General features: G+C 47.7%; 1 protein-coding gene across 2 annotated transcripts in view; it reads right to left on the bottom strand.

Moving 5' to 3' along the window:
* LOC115472814 overlaps nucleotides 1-20,763 on the bottom strand; it is a 124,786-nt gene that overhangs the window by 35,805 nt on the left and 68,218 nt on the right. For both annotated transcript variants that reach the window (XM_030207255.1, XM_030207254.1), the window contains one exon: nucleotides 18,980-19,030. In XM_030207255.1, coding sequence (XP_030063115.1) covers nucleotides 18,980-19,030 — 51 coding nt within the window. The remainder of the gene's footprint in view (nucleotides 1-18,979; nucleotides 19,031-20,763) is intronic.

Genomic DNA, 20,763 nt, shown 5'->3' with positions numbered 1-20,763 from the left:
CGTACATAATTAGAGTATAATACAAATAATGAGCCAGTGATCTCAAAACATAGTGACACGCCTTGTAGCGCTATAGAAATGCTAAATAGTAGTAGTAGTAGTAAACAATATAAAAATAAATAGCATTTGCTATTGGACCTTGTTTACTATTATGTTTTATTTGCCACAAAACTTGTTACAAAGCCCATTGCCTAGAAACCTTGGGGTTGATATTCAAAGCGGTTAAACTGAGCAGAAAAGGCTCCTGCCTAGTTAAATCACTTGCGTGGGGCTATCTGCTGATATTCAGTGGCACTTAACTAGTTAGTATCATTGAACGTCAGCACTAATTGCAAAAGCTAAAGCCAGCAATTTTGTGGGTGGTCTGGGGATGCAGTCAGCACTTATGTAGTTACGTGCTGATGTTCAGCACTTAACTGCCTAAGTTAACTGGACAAATCAAACCACATAAAACTTAGTCCTATCTTTGTCCAGTTTCACTAAAGGGTTCATTTTCAAAGCACTTAGACTTACAAAGTTACGTGGAGGGGCATTTTCGAAAGAAACGTCCAAGTTACGATTTGGATGTCCTTGCAAAACGGCGAAATCCAGGGGCGGGGAAACCAGTATTTTTGAAAAAAAAAGATGGACATCCAGATTTCGTTTAAAAAAAACCGTCAGAGACGTCCAAATCCTTAAATTTGGACGTCCCTAGATTTGGACATCCCTAGACATGGATGTTTCTGACTTTCAGCGATTTTTCAAAACCAAAGACGTCCATGTCAAAAATGTCCAAATGCAAGCCATTTGGTCATGGCAGGAGCCAGCATTTGTAGTGCACTGGTCACCCTAACATGCCAGGACACCAACCGGGCACCCTAGGGGGTTCATAAAATGTTCCTAGGAACATAGCTCCCTTACCTTGTGTGCTAAGCCCCCCCCCCAAACCCACTACCCACAACTGTACACCACTACCACAGCCCTTACGGGTGAAGGGGGTATCTCTATATATGGGTAAATGGGTTTGTGGTGGGTTTTGGAGAGCTCACCGTTTCCTCCACAAATGTAACAGGTAAGGGGGGTATGGGCCTGGGTCCGCCTGTCTGAAGTGCAGTGCAGTACCCACTAAAACTGCTCCTGGGACCTGCATGCGCTGTCATGAACCTGAGTATGACATCTGAGGCCGGCACAACATATTTTTAAAGATGTTTTTTGAGGGTGGGAGGGGGTTAGTGACCACTGGGGGAGTAACGGGAGGTCATCCCCGATTCTCTCCGGTGGTCATCTGGTCATTTCTGGCACCTTTTTGTGCCTTATTCGTTAAAAAAACATGTCCGGGTGAAAACGTCCAAGTGTTCGTCAGGGACGTCCTTGTTTTTTTTTTATTATGGGTCAAAGACATCCAAGTGTTAGGCACGCCCAAGTCCTGCCTTCGCTATGCCTCCGACACGCCCACTTGAACTTTAGACGTCCTTGCAACTGACTGCAGTTGCAGACATCTAAAATCGAGTTTTGATTATACCGATTTCGATGTCTCTGGGAGAAGGACATTCATCTTCTGTTTTATGTCGAAAGATGGACGTCCTTCTCTTTCCAACATGAGCTCAACAGTAACCTATAGAACTTTGTAAGTCTGTGCTTTGAAAATTAGCCCCTAAAGTAGTTAAGTGCCAGATATTGCTCTTTACTGCCATAAAATCTGAGATATTCAATGTCAGTGCTTGGACATGACCCAGCAACGAATATCAGGGCATAATGCTGAAGCTGGTCAAAAACCACTGACCATCATTGATGAATATTTGCCTCCCTGTTATTAAATTACTATCAGTGTAATAAAGTTTACACACTCTTTCACAATGTGCTTACTTTTAGCCACATTAAGTGGAGGCATTCCTAGGACCAGTATAGACTGGGAGGTGGAAGCGTTCACACACAGATGCATTTTCAGATTTTCATCTGTGCTTCTTCAGCTAAAGTGATCATGCATACTTTGCATCTACAGCAAATTTCAACACAAAAGTATGTGCATACTTCTAGTTTGAAAATTGGTGCAGGTAAAAAGCATGAAAGCATAGGAGCCAACTTTTCAAAATGATTGGGGGTGCAGAAATTTTTTTTTTTTTTTTTTTACAGGTGGTGCATTCCCCCTCCCCCGCATCCCCCTCCCCCATCCACCTCCCTCCCTTGTCCCTCCTCCACCTCCCTCCGAGTTCCAGGCCCCCTCCCTTCCTCCCTCCCAGTTCAAGTCCCTCTGAGTTCCAGGCCCCCCTCCCTCCCTCCAAGTTCCAGGGTCCCTCCCCTCCCTCCCCCCCAGTTCCAGGGTCCGGTCCCCTCCCTCCTAGTTCCAGGGTCCCTCCAAGTTCCAGGGTCCCTGCCCCTCCCTCCCAGTTCCAGGGTCCGGTCCCCTCCCTCCGAGTTCCAGGGTCCCCCTCCCCTCTCTCCCAGTTCCAGGGTCCCCCCCCCCCCGCCCAGTTCTAGGGTCCGGTCCCTCCCCTCCCTCTGAGTTCAAGGGTCCCCCCCCTCCCAGTTCCAGGGTCAGGTCCCCTCCCTTACCTCAAAGTTCAAGGGTCCCCTCCCTCCGAGTTCAAGGGTCCCCTCCCTTCGAGTTCCAGGCCCCCTCCCTCCGAATTTTAAAAGTCATCTTGACTTACCTCGTCAGGGTTACGGCGGCCGGCAGCAGCGGTAAAAAGCATGCAGGCTCGGCGCTTACTTCAGTTTTCCCTTCTCTCTCTCTCAGCTCTGGTCCCGCCCTTGCAGAAACAGGAAATAAGGGCAAGACCAGAGCTGAGAGAGAGAGAGAAGGGAAAACTGAAGTAAGCGCCGAGCCTGCACGCTTTTTACCGCTGCTGCAGGCCGCCGTAACCCCGACGAGGTAAGTCAAGATGACTTTTAAAATTTGGAGGGAGGGGGCCTGGACCTCGAAGGGAGGGAGGGAGGGAGGGAGGAAGGGACGACGACCCTGGAACTCAGAGGGAGGGACGACGACCCTGGAACTGGGAGGGAGGAAGGGAACTTCCGGTGTGTGAAATATTGGGGGTGCTCGAGCACCCACAGAGTCGGCGCCTATAGCTATATTTATTGTTATATTACATTCAATTGAATTTCTAGACCGCCTAACCCATAAGTTCTAGGTTGTTTACAATGAAATAAAAGAGCAATGAACCAAGACAAACCTTGGAAATTACAATTATACCATCTAATTAGATAGAAATAAAACAGCTAACAAATTTTTAAAAAAGAATATTCTTCAAATATTTCTGAAAATTATCATAGCTATTCAGATCTTCTAATTTTAAAGCAAAGGAGTTCCAAATATTAGGAGCCTGAGACATCATTAACTGCTTAAATAAGATTTGGGTGAATCTCTTCATAAAAGGTGGTTAATAAATCCCAAAAAATAAATCAGAAGGGGAAAAATTATCAATGTGGTCTACTGTTTACAAATCTTAACAGTAACCCACATTGATAATTTCCCCCTTAAATAAATAAAATAAACATTCTTTGTCCCACTGCAGGCAGTTTGAAAATTTCACTCACAATGTTGCAAAGCCAAAATGTGTCACTGAGTAGCTTTCTGGTGACAAACTAACATATTTGTTACTGGAAAGACATGCTAAAATATTAACAATAAAACCCGTGAGATAAATTCAGCAGGAAGCTACACATACAGCTTTACATGGATTAAGTTACCAGTATAAAGTTTTGCAAATATAACACTAGTGAAAAAGGCCCGTTTCGGACTGAAATGAAACGGGCGCAAGCAAGGTTTTCCTCGTAGTGTGTATGTTTGCGAGAGTGTGTGAGAGAGAGAGAGTGACTGTGCGAGTGTGTGTGTGTGTCAGAGAGAGAGTGAGACTGGGTGCGAGTGTGTCTGTGAGAGCGTGTGTGTGTCTGATTGACTGTGTGCGAGTGCATATGTGAGACAGTGAGTGTGAGAGACAGTGTGTTTGCATGAGAGTGTGTGTATATTGGTGTGGGGGCTGGTGAGTTTGCTTGTGTGTATAGGTGTGAGTGAGAGATGTTGATTTTTCACATTAGATGTGTATTTATTTGGGAGGGTAGTGTTTGGCATTTTGGGGGGTGTTTGTGGGTGAGGATAGGGTAGTTTTGTAAGGGAACGTGCGTGTTAGTGGCAGACAGAAATCATGTATGTTGTGTTTGTGGTTGGGGGGGACTGTGTGTGTGGGGAGTAGAGGTTAGTTGCGTGTTTCTGTGAGTGAGTTTGATGTTGTTCCCCTGTACTTCCCTTTGTCCTGTTGTAGAAGGAGGATTTTGAGGGTGGGTTAGTTATTGTTTTTTTGGGGAGTTTGTGAGTTGCATGAGTAATGTGTGCGGATATGTTGGTTTTGTGGGGTTTTCTGGAGGGTGTTTACCGTTTTCCCCACATCATTTTATGTTGCTGCAAATGCAAGAGAAAAAAAATGAAAGACCTGGAAAGACAAATTAAACTATAAATAGAAGGCCAGCGGCAAAACGCTTCGCTCAGTACATTCCCTGTCGCACAGCCTTGACTGAGATACACGTTTCCGGTAAGCGTTCAACTACTTGCCTTTTTGTGTGTGGAAAGAATACTTGTACAGGCTATCCTCTCTGTAAATGAAACACAGACTCCTAAGCTTGGGAGCGGAGCCGACACTGAAATCAGTCACAGCAGCAGCAGCGAATATACAATGTTGTGGTCTCGAAAGCGGCCCCCAAACAGTGCCCTCTAGGTCCTAGTGCCTGCCTGAGCTAACATACAGAACACAGCACCTGCAGTCCTCTCTGCATTCAACTGTCCCTGGCAGAGAACGAAACCTGAGCTGTGCCTTTTTCCTTGAAGCACTGGGCTGGACAGCTTGTTGAAAAAGTTTTAGTCTTGGCAGAGGGCATGAATGTGGGAACTTGCTAGCAGTTCTCTTAAATACTTCTAAAGCTGTGTTATTTGTTGGGGTGGGGGAGCAGAAAGTCGGGGAACCTGGCGATCTGCATTGTGTGCTGTTGCTGGTAAGAATGTGCCTCCTTGTCGTTTTTTTTGTTTTATGACCCTGCCGATTTCAGCACCTCCAGTCCTCCCTGCATTCAAGCAGTGGCAGCTCATTGTGAGCCAGGGGGAGGAGTAGGGAAACACTCTTCCCTGCCTGTTGCGTTCCTGTCGTTCATCCTTCATCGAACTTGGTTTCGGGGTGTTTCGTTTGGGGGGGCAGTGAGGGTTGCTTTGTAGGCTGTGGGAGGAGTATTCCCTACTCCTGCCTGTGATTCATGAAACCGGATATCTACACCACCATGCAAAATGGAAGTGAGGCTTCATTAGAACGTTGGTGGTGCCTTTTATATATATAGAGAGTAGACGGCCCATCCAGTCTGCCCAAGATAAACTCATAGCATAAGGTATGATGTGATACTATATATGTGTACTTGACATATGCATACTTGATCTTGATTTGTCCTTGCTATTTTCTAGGCACAGACCGTAAAGTCTGCCCAGTACTAGCCTTACTCTTCATCTACAGAAGTTATCACCGAAGTCCACTCCAGCCCATCCAAATTCTCTCCAGCCACAATCAGGGCACAGACCGTAGAAAACTGCCAAGCACTGGCCATGTTCTCCAACTATCCAGCCAATATCAGAGCACAGTCATCTAATCACCACTAAACTTGTTTGGTTTCTTACCCTCCACATAGGATTTCTTTGTGTTTATCCCATGCATTTTTGAATCCTATTACTGTTTTGATCTCCACCACATCCCATGGGAGGACATTCCAGGCATCTACCACCCTCTCCATTAAAAACATAGTAACATAGTAGATGACGGCAGAAAAAGACCTGCACGGTCCATCCAGTCTGCCCAAGATAAACTCATGTGTATACCTTACCTTGATTTGTACCTGTCTTTCTCAGGGCACAGACCGTGTAAGTCTGCCCAGCAGTTTTTCCTGCCTCCAAACCACCTGTCCCGCCTTCCATCACCGGCTCTGGCACAGACCGTATAAAAGTCTGCCCTCCCCTATCCTCGCCTCCCAACCACCAACCCCTCTTCCCCCCACCTGCTCTGCCACCCAATTGTAGCTAAGCTTCTGAGGATCCATTCCTTCTGCATAGGATTCCTTTATGCACATTCCATGCATGTTTGAATTCCATTACTGTTTTCATCGCCACCACCTCCCGTGGGAGGGCATTCCAAGCATCCACCACCCTCTCCGTGAAAAAATACTTCCTGACATCTTTTCTGAGTCTGCCCCCCTTCAATCTCATTTCATGTCCTCTCGTTCTACCGCCTTCCCATCTCCGGAAAAGATTCGTTTGCGGATTAATACCTTTCAAATATTTGAACGTCTGTATCATATCACCCCTGTTCCTCCTTTCCTCCAGGGTATACATGTTCAGGTCAGCAAGTCTCTCTTCATACGTTTTGGAACGCAAATCCCATACCATCCTCGTAGCTTTTCTTTGCACCGCTTCCATTTTTTTGACATCCTTCGCAAGGTACGGCCTCCAAAACTGAACACAGTACTCCAGGTGGGGCCTCACCAACGTCTTATACAGGGGCATTAAAACCTCCCTTCTTCTGCTGGTCACACCTCTCCCTACACAGCCTAACAATCTTCTAGCTACGGCCACCTCCTTGTCACACTGTTTCGTCGCCTTCAGGTCCTCGGATACTATCACCCCAAGATCCCTCTCCCCGTCCGTGCCAATCAGACTCTCCCCGCCTAACACATACGTCTCCCTTGGATTTCTACTCCCTAAGTGCATCACTTTGCATTTCTTCGCATTGAATTTTAATTGCCAAACGTTAGACCATTCTTCTAGCTTCTTCAGATCTTTTTTCATGTTTTCCACTCCCTCCGGGGTGTCCACTCTGTTGCAAATCTTGGTGTCATCCGCAAAAAGGCAAACTTTACCTCGTAACCCTTCGGCAATGTCACTCACAAATATATTGAACAGAATCGGCCCCAGCACCGATCCCTGAGGCACTCCACTACTCACCTTTCCCTCCTCCGAGCAAACTCCATTCACCACCACCCTCTGGCGTCTGCCCGTCAACCAGTTCCTAATCCAGTTCACCACTTCGGGTCCTATCTTCAGCCCATCTAGTTTATTCAAGAGCCTCCTGTGGGGAACCGTGTCGAAAGCTTTGCTTAAATCTAAATAGATTACGTCCATAGCACGTCCTTGATTTAATTCTCCCGTCACCCAGTCAAAGAATTCAATGAGATTCGTTTGGCACGATTTCCCTTTGGTGAAACCATGTTGTCTCGGATCTTGCAACTTATTTGCTTCCAGGAAATTCACTATCCTTTCCTTCAGCATCGCTTCCATTACTTTACCAATAACCGAAGTGAGGCTTACCGGCCTGTAGTTTCCAGCCTCTTCCCTATCACCACTTTTGTGAAGAGGGACCACCTCCGCCGTTCTCCAGTCCCTCGGAACCTCTCCCGTCTCCAAGGATTTATTTGGAGATGTTATTCTGATGTTATTCCTGAGTCGGCCCCCCTGCAATCTAAATTCACGTCCTCTAGTTCTACCATGTTCCCTCCTCTGGAAAAGGTTTGTTTGTAAATTTGTATATTAACACCTTTCAAATATTTGAATGTCTATCACCCCTGTCTTTCCTTTCCTCAAGGTGTACATGTTCAGGTCAAGTCTCTCCTCATACATCTTGTGGTGCAGACCCCATACCATTTTCGTCGCTTTTCTCTGAACTGCTTCAAGTCTTATTATGTACTTAGCATAGGGTTACCATATGGGTCCAGAAAAAGGAGGACTGATTGAGTAAAACCCGGCTGGCTCAATTACTTCCATTGAAAGCAATGGAAGTAAAACCCGGCTGGCTCAATCCGTCCTCCTTTTTCTGGAGCCATATGGTAACCCTAACTTAGCAAGATGCAGCCTCCAAAACTTAACACAATACTCCAAGTAGGACCTCACCAATGACTTGCACAGAGGCATCAATACCTCCTTTCTTCTGCTGGTTATACCCCTCTCTAAGAGGCCTAGCATCCTTCTGGCCGTGGCCAATGCCTTCTCACATTATTTTGTCACCTTGAGATCCTCAGACACCATCACCCCAAGGTCCCTTTCCTGAGCTGTGCTCATCAATCTCTCTTCTCCTATCTGGTACATCTCCTTTGGATTTCTGCTCCCCAAGTGCATCACTCTGCACTATTTCACATTAAATTTTAACTGCCAGACCTTTGACCATTCTTCTAATTTTTGGAGATCTCTTTTCATGGTTCCAACTCCCTCCAGGATATCTACTCTATTGGCTATCTTTGTTTCATCCACAAAAAGGCATACTTTTCCTTCTTACCCTTCAACAATGTCTCTCACAACTATATTAAACGGAATTGGCCCCAGTACCGACTACTGAAGCACTCCACTACTCACCTTCTTTCCTCCCAGTGAATTCAATTTACCACCACCCTCTGTTGCATGTCGGTCAACCAGTTTCCATTCTAGTTCACAACTTTGAGTCCTAAGTTCAGCCCTCTCAGATCATTCAAAAGTCTTCTGTGAGGAACTGTATCAAAAGTTTTACTGAAATCTAAGTAGATTACATCTAGCAAATGCCCTTTATCCAGTACTTTGGTACCCAGTCAAAGAAAATCAGATTCATTTGGATTTTCCTTTGGTAAAGCTATGTTGCCTCGGATCCTGCAATCTACTGGATTCTAGAAAATTAACTATCTTTTCCTTCACTTGCAACTCCATTATTTTTCCTACCACCAACATCAGGCATACCAGCCTACATTTTCCCACTTCTTCCTTGTCCCCGCTTTTATGAAGAAAGCCCACATCTGCTTGTCTCCAATCCAACAGAACCATCTCTAAAGATCTATTAAATAAATCTTTAAGAGCTCACTCAATATCCTGGGATGTATGCTATCCAGCCTCATAGCCTTGTCCATTTTCAGATTTTCAAGTTGTTTATAAATGTTTTCTTCTGTGAACAGTGCAGCCTTTTTAAATATATATGTGAAACAACTGAATACATACACGGCTTTACACAAATACATTGTCTCTATGAAGTTTTTTTTCCATGAACAAACAAAATAATTCAGCCACATAAGTGGTAATATCCGCCAGTGACACTAAAATCGGGACCACTCTCCAAAGCTCTAAACATGCAGATGTATCATGCTTAGGAGATAACCTGTTCACTGTAATGGTGAAGGAAACGAGGGATGTATCTCTCATCTGTTTTTTTAACCCGCAATGGGAGGAAAACCCAGAATTGTTTTTTCATTATGTCATCACCAGTCTGCACTATAGTTCAAATAGTGTGTTGTATTTCTCAATAGTGCACCCTATTTATCAATAAACACAATGGTATACACTACTGTGCAAAAGTGGGCATTATTGTGCAACATGACAAACTATTTGAGCAGAAAGGGTGCACTGTTGTGCACTTTTACAATGTTGCCCCTGAAATGAAAATATAATCCCAAGAAAGAAGAAAAATCCTGAAAATGACACATGGAACTAAACAAAAACAATTTGTTGGCCTGCACACCCCTAGAAGAAATATTTACCCTGATCACAGACCATTTTACTATGTATCAATCTCTTTCTTCACAGCTTGTGGATAAAAGCAATGTTTTCTTATTGTATAAAGACATATTGCCCATAGAAGAGATGCCAGTCAAACAGCTACTCCACCGAGTTCACCCATAGCAAAGGCAACAGCCTTATCAGCAAAAAGAAAGGCCAAGGGATAGGAAAGGGGATCACTTATTTTCAGGAGTCCAAGAGTGCTCCTATTTTAGATTACACAAAATTTTACAACAGCCTGAAAAAATATTAGAAAAGACAAGTGGGTATTAAGTCATAAGAAAAAGTTACAAAATAAGATTTGTCAATCGGCAGATCAAGTCCCCAAGTTCAATATGCCCATTTCATCAACATCATATGCTGTTAATAAGAGATCCAATGTTTTCCAGCGATAAAGGGTTTATACTCCAAGTAATTCCTTCCACCCTCCATCCCAAAATGACGGTTTCATGCTATTTTATATCTGAAAAAATGAAGGAAGGATTCAGAATGAATTCATTCATCTCCATTTTGCCTATGTTTCAGAAAAAATGACTAAATAAGTATCCTTATATCTCAAAGACGCAAATTACAAACTATTTGACAAACATTACCAATATTGAGTCCTGCTGCTCAATCTCTCATCAGTTCCCTGAGTCTTCACAACATGCACAACTGTAACAGCTGCTCATCTTTGCAGGCAGGGAACTTTCATCTATCCATACTTGGAGGACTGGGTCATAGCTGGAAGAGTGAAGAATAGCCTAATGGTTAGATCAGTGGGCTGAGGACCAAGGAAGTCATGGTTCATATCCCACTGATGCTCCTTTTGATCTTGGGCAAGTCACTTAAGTGTGCACTAATACCAACAAAGCCCGTTCACTTTGAATGGCCTGTGTTGGCCTTACCGTGCAGCTTAGTAAACAAGGGGGTTAAATTGTAAGCCCACCAGCGTCAGAAAATTACATATTGGATGCGAGTATAACTTGTCTTGAACTAGTACTGAAAATCTAAAGCTAGTTATTGAGCAAACAGACAACCTAGTTGCAACGCTCTACATAAACAAACAAGGGGGAATGGATTCAGATCTCCGTTTTTAGGAAGCACAGAATATATGAAGGCCTGCATTGATTATGGCAATTCTTCTAGTGGTTTGCGCGAAAAGCGAATGCTACATACCTGTAGAAGGTATTCTCCGAGGACAGCAGGCTGATTGTTCTCACTGATGGGTGACGTCCTCGGCAGCCCCTCCAATCGGAATCTTCCTAGCAAAGTCCTTTGCTAGTCCTCGCGCGCCCGCGCGCACCGCGCATGCGCGGCCGTCTTCCCGCCCGAAACCGGCTCGAGCCGGCCAGTCCAGTATGTAGCAAGACAATACACTTCAAGGGAAGACACAACTCCAAAGGGGAGGCGGCCGGGTTTGTGAGAACAATCAGCCTGCTGTCCTCGGAGAATACCTTCTACAGGTATGTAGCATTCGCTTTCTCCGAGGACAAGCAGGCTGCTTGTTCTCACTGATGGGGTATCCCTAGCCCCCAGGCTCACTCAAAACAACAACCATGGTCAATTGGGCCTCGCAACGGCGAGGACATAACTGAGATTGACCTAAAAAATTTACCAACTAACTGAGAGTGCAGCCTGGAACAGAACAAACAGGGCCCTCGGGGGGTGGAGTTGGATCCTAAAGCCCAAACAGGTTCTGAAGAACTGACTGCCCGAACCGACTGTCGCGTCGGGTATCCTGCTGCAGGCAGTAATGAGATGTGAATGTGTGGACAGATGACCACGTCGCAGCTTTGCAAATTTCCTCCATGGTGGCTGACTTCAAGTGGGCTACCGACGCAGCCATGGCTCTAACATTATGAGCCGTGACATGACCCTCAAGAGCCAGCCCAGCCTGGGCGTAAGTGAAGGAAATGCAATCTGCTAGCCAATTGGATATGGTGCGTTTCCCTACAGCCACTCCCCTCTTGTTGGGATCAAAAGAAACAAACAATTGGGCGGACTGTCTGTGGGGCTGTGTCCGCTCCAGATAGAAGGCCAATGCTCTCTTGCAGTCCAATGTGTGCAGCTGACGTTCAGCAGGGCAGGAATGAGGACGGGGAAAGAATGTTGGCAAGACAATTGACTGGTTCAGATGGAACTCCGACACAACCTTCGGCAGAAACTTAGGGTGAGTGCGGAGGACTACTCTGTTATGATGAAATTTGGTGTAAGGGGCCTGGGCTACCAGGGCCTGAAGCTCACTGACTCTACGAGCTGAAGTAACTGCCACCAAGAAAATGACCTTCCAGGTCAAGTACTTCAGATGGCAGGAATTCAGTGGCTCAAAAGGAGGTTTCATCAGCTGGGTGAGAACGACATTGAGATCCCATGACACTGTAGGAGGCTTGACAGGGGGCTTTGACAAAAGCAAACCTCTCATGAATCGAACAACTAAAGGCTGTCCTGAGATCGGCTTACCTTCCACACGGTAATGGTATGCACTAATCGCACTAAGGTGAACCCTTACAGAGTTGGTCTTGAGACCAGACTCAGACAAGTGCAGAAGGTATTCAAGCAGGGTCTGTGTAGGACAAGAGCGAGGATCTAGGGCCTTGCTGTCACACCAGACGGCAAACCTCCTCCATTGGAAGAAGTAACTCCTCTTAGTGGAATCTTTCCTGGAAGCAAGCAAGATGCGGGAGACACCCTCTGATAGACCCAAAGAGGCAAAGTCTACGCTCTCAACATCCAGGCCGTGAGAGCCAGGGACCGGAGGCTGGGATGCAGAAGCGCCCCTTCGTCCTGTGTGATGAGGGTCGGAAAACACTCCAATCTCCACGGTTCTTCGGAGGACAACTCCAGAAGAAGAGGGAACCAGATCTGACGCGGCCAAAAAGGAGCAATCAGGATCATGGTGCCTCGGTCTTGCTTGAGTTTCAACAAAGTCTTCCCCACCAGAGGAATGGGAGGATAAGCATACAGCAGGCCCTCCCCCCAATCCAGGAGGAAGGCATCCGATGCCAGTCTGCCGGGGGCCTGAAGCCTGGAACAGAACTGAGGGACTTTGTGGTTCACTCGAGATGCGAAGAGATCCACCAAGGGGGTGCCCCACGCTTGGAAGATCTGGCGCACCACTCTGGAGTTGAGCGACCACTCGTGAGGTTGCATAATCCTGCTCAGTCTGTCGGCCAGACTGTTGTTTACGCCTGCCAGATATGTGGCTTGGAGCACCATGCCGAGACGGCGAGCCCAGAGCCACATGCTGACGGCTTCCTGACACAGGGGGCGAGATCCGGTGCCCCCCTGCTTGTTGACATAGTACATGGCAACCTGGTTGTCTGTCTGAATTTGGATAATTTGATGGGACAGCCGATCTCTGAAAGCCTTCAGAGCGTTCCAGATCGCTCGCAACTCCAGGAGATTGATCTGTAGATCGCGTTCCTGGAGGGACCAGCTTCCTTGGGTGTGAAGCCCATCGACATGAGCTCCCCATCCCAGGAGAGACGCATCCGTGGTCAGCACTTTTTGTGGCTGAGGAATTTGGAAAGGACGTCCCAGAGTCAAATTGGACCAAATCGTCCACCAATGCAGGGACTCGAGAAAACTCGTGGACAGGTGGATCACGTCTTCTAGACCCCCAGCGACCTGATACCACTGGGAGGCTAGGGTCCATTGAGCAGATCTCATGTGAAGACGGGCCATGGGAGTCACATGAACTGTGGAGGCCATGTGGCCCAGCAATCTCAACATCTGCCGAGCTGAGATCTGCTGGGACGCTCGCACCCGCGAGACGAGGGACAACAAGTTGTTGGCTCTCGTCTCTGGGAGATAGGCCCGAGCTGTCCGAGAATCCAGCAGAGCTCCTATGAATTCGAGTTTCTGCACTGGGAGAAGATGGGACTTTGGGTAATTTATCACAAACCCCAGTAGCTCCAGGAGGCGAATAGTCATCTGCATGGACTGCAGGGCTCCTGCCTTGGATGTGTTCTTCACCAGCCAATCGTCGAGATATGGGAACACATGCACCCCCAGCCTGCGAAGTGCCGCTGCTACCACAGCCAGGCACTTCGTGAACACCCTGGGCGCAGAGGCGAGCCCAAAGGGTAGCACACAGTACTGGAAGTGGCGTGTGCCCAACTGAAATCGCAGATACTGTCTGTGAGCTGGCAGTATCGGGATGTGAGTGTAGGCATCCTTCAAGTCCAGAGAGCATAGCCAATCGTTTTGCTGAATCATGGGGAGAAGGGTGCCCAGGGAAAGCATCCTGAACTTTTCTTTTACGAGATATTTGTTCAGGGCCCTTAGGTCTAGGATGGGACGCATCCCCCCTGTTTTCTTTTCCACAAGGAAGTACCTGGAATAGAATCCCAGCCCTTCTTGCCCGGATGGCACGGGCTCGACCGCATTGGCGCTGAGAAGGGCGGAGAGTTCCTCTGCAAGTACCTGCTTGTGCTGGAAGCTGTAAGACTGAGCCCCCGGTGGACAATTTGGAGGTTTTGCAGTCAAATTGAGGGTGTATCCTTGCCGGACTATTTGCAGAACCCACTGGTCGGAGGTTATGAAAGGCCACCTTTGGTGAAAAGCTTTCAACCTCCCCCCGACCGGTAGGTCGTCCGGCACTGATACTTGTACTGCGGCTATGCTCTGCTGGAGCCAGTCAAAAGCTCGCCCCTTGCTTTTGCTGGGGAGCTGCGGGGCCTTGCTGAGTCGCACGCTGCTGACGAGAGCGAGCGCGCTGGGGCTTAGCCTGGGCCGCAGGCTGTCGGGAAGGAGGATTGTACCTACGCTTACCAGAAGTATAGGGAACAGTCTTCCTTCCCCCGAAAAATCGTCTACCTGTAGAGGTAGAAGCTGAAGGCTGCCGGCGGGAGAACTTGTCGAATGCGGTGTCCCGCTGGTGGAGAGACTCTACCACCTGTTCGACTTTCTCTCCAAAAATATTGTCCGCACGGCAAGGCGAGTCCGCAATCCGCTGCTGGAGTCTATTCTCCAGGTCGGCGGCACGCAGCCATGAGAGCCTGCGCATCACCACACCTTGAGCAGCGGCCCTGGACGCAACATCAAAAGTGTCATACACTCCCTCTGGCCAGGAATTTTCTGCACGCCTTCAGCTGCCTGACCACCTCCTGAAAAGGTTTGGCTTGCTCAGGGGGAAGAGCATCAACCAAGCCCGCCAACTGCCGCACATTATTCCGCATGTGTATGCTCGTGTAGAGCTGGTAAGACTGGATCTTGGCCACGAGCATAGAGGAATGGTAGGCCTTCCTCCCAAAGGAGTCTAAGGTTCTAGAGTCTTTGCCCGGGGGCGCCGAAGCATGCTCCCTAGAACTCTTAGCCTTCTTTAGGGCCAGATCCACAACTCCAGAGTCGTGAGGCAACTGGGTGCGCATCAGCTCTGGGTCCCCATGGATCCGGTACTGGGACTCGATCTTCTTGGGGATGTGGGGATTACTTAGCGGCTTGGTCCAGTTCGCAAGCAATGTCTTTTTCAGGACATGGTGCAAGGGAACAGTGGACGCTTCCTTAGGTGGAGAAGGATAGTCCAGGAGCTCAAACATTTCAGCCCTGGGCTCGTCCTCCACAACCACCGGGAAGGGGATGGCCGTAGACATCTCCCGGACAAAGGAAGCAAAAGACAGACTCTCGGGAGGAGAAAGCTGTCTTTCAGGAGAGGGAGTAGGATCAGAAGGAAGACCCTCAGACTCCTCGTCAGAGAAATATCTGGGGTCCTCTTCTTCCTCCCACGAGGCCTCACCCTCGGTGTCAGACACAAGTTCACGAACCTGTGTCTGCAACCTCGCCCGGCTCGACTCAGTGGAGCCACGTCCACGATGGGGGCGTCGAGAGGTAGACTCCCTGGCCCGCATCGGCGAAGCTCCCTCCGCCGACGTAGTCGGGGAGCCCTCCTGGGAGGTGGCCGCAGTCGGCACCGCACGCGGTACCGACGTCGGGGACCTCACCCCGGGCGATGGGCCAGCCGGCGCCACGCTCGACGGTACCGGAGGCGCAAGCACCGCCGGTACCGGAGGGGTAGGGCGCAACAGCTCTCCCAGAATCTCTGGGAGAACGGCCCGGAGGCTCTCGTTCAGAGCGGCTGCAGAGAAAGGCATAGAGGTCGATGCAGGCGTCGACGTCAGAACCTGTTCCGGGCGTGGAGGCTGTTCCGGGCTGTCCAGAGTGGAGCGCATCGACACCTCCTGAACAGAGGGTGAGCGGTCCTCTCGGTGCCGATGCCTGCTGGGTGCCGACTCCCTCGGCAACCCAGAGCTCTCGGTGCCGACGCGGGGAGGGGACCGATGTCGATGCTTCTTCGACTTCTTCCGAAGCATGTCACCGGAGCTCCCCGGCACCGACGAGGAGGACGTAGAATCCATCCGTCGCTTCCTCGGGGCCGAGACCGAAGAGGGTCGATCTCGGGGGGGCTGTACCGCAGGAGCCCTCAGGGTAGGAGGAGACCCACCCGAGGGCTCACCGCCACCAGCAGGGGAATGGACAGCCCTCACCTGCACTCCACCCGATGCACCACCGTCCGACGACATCAGGAGACGAGGTCCCGGTACCACCGACGTCGATGCAGCTATCCGATGTCTCGGCGCCGATGCAGAGGGCCGATGCCTCGATGCACTGGCAGCCAAGGATGAAGGTCTAGACGCTGATGACGTCGATGCACACGATGACCCCGGTGCCGATGCCGACGAAGAGCCCGAGAACAAAACGTTCCACTGGGCCAATCTCGCTACTTGAGTCCGCCTTTGTAAGAGGGAACACAGACTACAGTTCTGGGGACGGTGCTCGGCCCCCAGACACTGAAGACACGAAGAGTGCCTATCAGTGAGCGAGATTACCCGGGCGCACTGGGTGCACTTCTTGAAGCCGCTGGAAGGCTTCGATGTCATGGGCGGAAAAATCACGCCGGCGAAGTCAAAATCCGAAATGACGAATTTGGAGCACCAAAACTTTAAGGGAGAAAAAATCTCGACCGAGGCCGAAAAGAGGCCTACCCCGACGACGAAAGAAAACTTACCGGGGCAAAACTGGAAATACGGGAAGGGGCAAACGAAACCCAAGGGGGTTTTCGGAGCACTTTCCGAACGAAAATGAAACTTTTCCGAAGAAAAAACACGTCGATTTAGATAACGGACGCGCGAGGTCGACTCTCCGGGGCTCGACACGACAAAAACACAGCCGTACCGAGTGCGGACGAAAGAAGACTGGCTGGCTCGAGCCGGTTTCGGGCGGGAAGACGGCCGCGCATGCGCGGTGCGCGCGGGCGCGCGAGGACTAGCAAAGGACTTTGCTAGGAAGATTCCGATTGGAGGGGCTGCCGAGGACGTCACCCATCAGTGAGAACAAGCAGCCTGCTTGTCCTCGGAGAATACATTCTTCAGATAGATTGCATGGGGCTATAACAAAATTACAATAAAAGAAAGGCCTCAAAGCTCAAAAGCACAAACTAACCCAAAGCCAGTTTCATCTCTAAATAGAGTCCCAAGTTATTATCATTGGCCTTTTAATTTTTACTCCAGAAAAAAAAGAGAGCAACCACCCAAAAATAAACACAAACCCCACTGACCACAGGAAAAAAGAAGTTGCTCCCCCCCCCCTCCAAATAGAGAAAAACAGCCCAAACTCATCAACCACAAAAAACAAAACAGTTACAAAAATCTCAAAAATGCTGGTGATCACTTATTCAAACAATACATATTGATTCCACAGTCACTTAACTTTAGAAGGGAAGAGACTTCAAATCGTCATTGTGTGTCAGTCCTCAGAGGGACTTGAATAAACCAAACACAGCGACTCACTCTTCTCCATCCAATCCAACCCGACACCAGCTGCTTCTCAACCCAGACAAGAGCCACTTGTTTTACATAGATGTTGCTTCAGGAGGTGGAACAGAATCTGAAATCTTTCCAAAATGGCAACCAGCAATTTAAGAATATGCTCCCAAGACCAACCTATCCCAAAGTGGAAATGCTTTAAAATAATAGCCGTCAATAGGCTCCACAGTATTAAGATGAAAAATCCAGCGTTGCTCAAGTTGCCTCAGCAATTTTTTTAAAATCCACCCCCCCCCCCCTTCTCACCCTCATGTAATTGCTCAGTCACTCAACAAGTTATCTAATAAAATTTATGCTGGAATTTAACACAATGTTGGACAAGACGAGCCTCAATCTTTTTGGTGGATATACAATGTTGATGTTCAATTATCCTAGTTTTAAAAATTCGGGAAGTTTGTCCCACATATACCAATCCACAAGGGCAGCGAATTCCATAAATCACTCCCTTGGAATCACAAGTTGTCCCACTTTTCATTTGAAATGATTACTTTTTTATCATAAAATGAGGAACATTCTTCAGTAATTGGGCAAATAAAACATCCACCACACTTCCGATGTCCTCCTTTCTTCTCAGATGTTGCAGTCCATACATTCGATCTGCATAACTTCTCAGGCAAATTACAGTTTCTAGCATAGGCAATCATGCACTCCACACCCGAAAACCTGGGATAAACCTGCATCACCTGCCAGTGTTGTTTGATATATGCTACAATTTTAGGTGATATTAATGCAGTATATTTCAAAAATGCAGGACATCCTAACTTCTTGATCTCTAGTCAAACTAGACTGTAATAAGGCCTCTTAAAGATATATGCTGGGTAGCATCTAAATGGGCTCCACTGAATGACATCACCCCATATGTGAGAAACAATGTGCTACTTGTCCTCGGACAACATGTAAACCACTTTGTATCATAGAAAGGCAATATATCAAATCCATTAACCTTCACTGGAACAAAGGTCTTTCTCTACAATCACTAGCATTCCCCTTGAGCCACAGACAAACCTGCACTAGCACTCACCATTTATCTTTCCAGCAGACTTTTCTTTTTCTCTTTTTTTTAAATAGTTTACTGACAACCTCCCAGCCTTTCTAGAAGAAGGGAACCAAATCAACTTCACAGGCTGGAGAAAACAAAAACTAGAAGGGGGTAGAATTTTAGAACCAGAATCCCAACGTACCTCACATTTCATGGCCTGACTGAAAGTCCAAAGGTCAGCTATCTGGCCCAATCTTACCCCAGCAAAGGATCTGCACACGATACTAGGAAGAAGGCAGTACACATTTGATCAGGAAAGGTCTGCAGACCGATCCCTTAGAGCACCTGCTTAAGCTACTCTAATCCAGGACAAAGGCCACAGACTAAACTTAAGGGAGCCAGTCCCAAACTCAACTTCTGCTGCACTAGTCCAAGATGTGTTACCGTTTATTAGAGACAGAGAATACTAACAAGTTCCAGGGATCCACTGCTCCTTATACTAGTGATGCCACTGTTTTCTCTGTCCCCTTCTGCTGACAAGGTGGCATAAACAAACAGTCATTTTGACTGGTTTAGGATGATAAGGAAGAACTGTTTACGTATGCTGTTATTGTACCTATTTTGTTCACTTGTTAACATTTATTCATTCAAATCAAAGTATTAACAAAAAAGACATCTAACCTTCATTATTACATTTTCCCAAAGATTGATGTTTGCATAATGTTGGTCGCCCTACAAAACAAAATTTCAATATCTAATTTAAAATTTTAACTTAAAAAGTAAATAATAACAACGCTGTCAAATTCATCTTGCAACACAAACTACTTTTTATTAGTATACTAGTAAAAAAGGCCCGTTTCTGACAAATGAAACGGGCGCTAGCAAGGTTTTCCTCAGAGTGTGTATGTTTGAGAGAGTGTGTGTGAGATTGACTTTGTGAGAGAGAGGGAATGAGAATCAGAGTGTGTGCCAGGGGCCCATCACTCCCTCCTCCCTCCCAGTTGCAGGGTCCCCCTCCACCCTTCTCCCCCCCAGTTCCAGGGTCGTCCCCCCCTCCCAGTCCCAGGGTACGTCTGAGTTTCAGGGTCCCCCACCCTCCGTCCCTCAGAGTTTCAAAGTCCCCACCCTCCCAGTTCCAGGGCCACCTTCCCTCCCAGTTGAAACAGCTGTAAACTTGTTTCTGATGGAGCAACAATTTAAAAAGGAGAATGTGGAACAGCAGCTGCTAGGTTTGTTTGGTTTAGAGTGTATGGCAATGACGGCAGCCTGGGTGAGTAAAGGCAAGCTCCTAAGAGTCTGGGAGGAGTTAATTGTTTTAGTTGCAAGGAGCTGTGCACCCCAGCTGACCTTGTTAATCACCCAGGGCAGAGTTCAGGGCAGAGTTAATTGGTTGACTTGCAAGGAGCTGTGTACCCCAGCTGACCTTGTTAATCACCCAGGGCAAGCACTCCAGGTGCCTGAGAAAACAATTATGTCCCTCAGCTATTTCTGTCTGCTTGATTTACTACTCTGTTATCCTTTGTGTACTTGCTAAACCGGATATCTATGCCACCTCAAGTTTCCGGCTGGAGGAGGAGTGGCCTAGTGGTTAGGGTGGTGGACTTTGGTCCTGGGGAACTGAGGAACTGAGTTCGATTCCCTGCACAGGCAGCTCCTTGTGACTCTGAGCAAGTCACTTAACCCTCCATTGCCCGCCGCATTGAGCCTGCCATGAGTGGGAAAGTGCGGGGTACAAATGTAATTTAAAAAAAAAATTAGAACGTTGGAGGTGCCTTTTATATATAGAGATTTGCTGAAGCTACAAACAACTGTAGTCAAATGAGTACTTGCATTCAAACATCCCTTTCCCCATTCCCCTTCCCTACTTCCTCCGATTTCTCCATTATTCATCTCACTCCTTATCCCTCTATCCCCTCTTTTTCTGTATCATGAACCCCCATCCCTCCATCTCTTCCCCCTCTGTCCCTTCTCCCTTAGTATTACCAGAAGAACAACTACTTCCCTCAGACCATTCCACATTTATGGCCTTCTGTTTTGCAACCAATTTAACCATAAATACAGTCCCTGCAATTCATACAGCAGCCCAATGAAGTGCTGATACACTGCCTCACATCTCTTGTCCTTCAGTTTTCACTGCAGGCCAACACTGTCTGTGTGCTACAGCGCCACTGTCAATCAAGGACTCTGATGCAACTGAACTGTTGCCAGCATGTGTGGTTTGTCTCTCCAAAAGTCCAAAGGGGAACAGGAAAGTAACCTCTATGAAAGTCCAAAGAAACCAAACAAGTAGAGGATAAACCACTGACTTCCACACAGGGAGTGTCATCAAAAGTGTTCTTTATTAAGGCACCAGAAGAGACCCGATAAGGGGCCATGTTTCAGCGGAAATGTCCGCCTGCCTCAGGGATCAAATACAATAGTACAGTAAAAACATAAAACGATACATAATACAAATAAAAATCATC

The sequence above is a fragment of the Microcaecilia unicolor genome, chromosome 6 (genome assembly GCF_901765095.1).
Source record: "Microcaecilia unicolor chromosome 6, aMicUni1.1, whole genome shotgun sequence".
NCBI lineage: Eukaryota > Metazoa > Chordata > Amphibia > Gymnophiona > Siphonopidae > Microcaecilia > Microcaecilia unicolor.
This window is presented reverse-complemented; position numbering and strand designations above follow the sequence as displayed.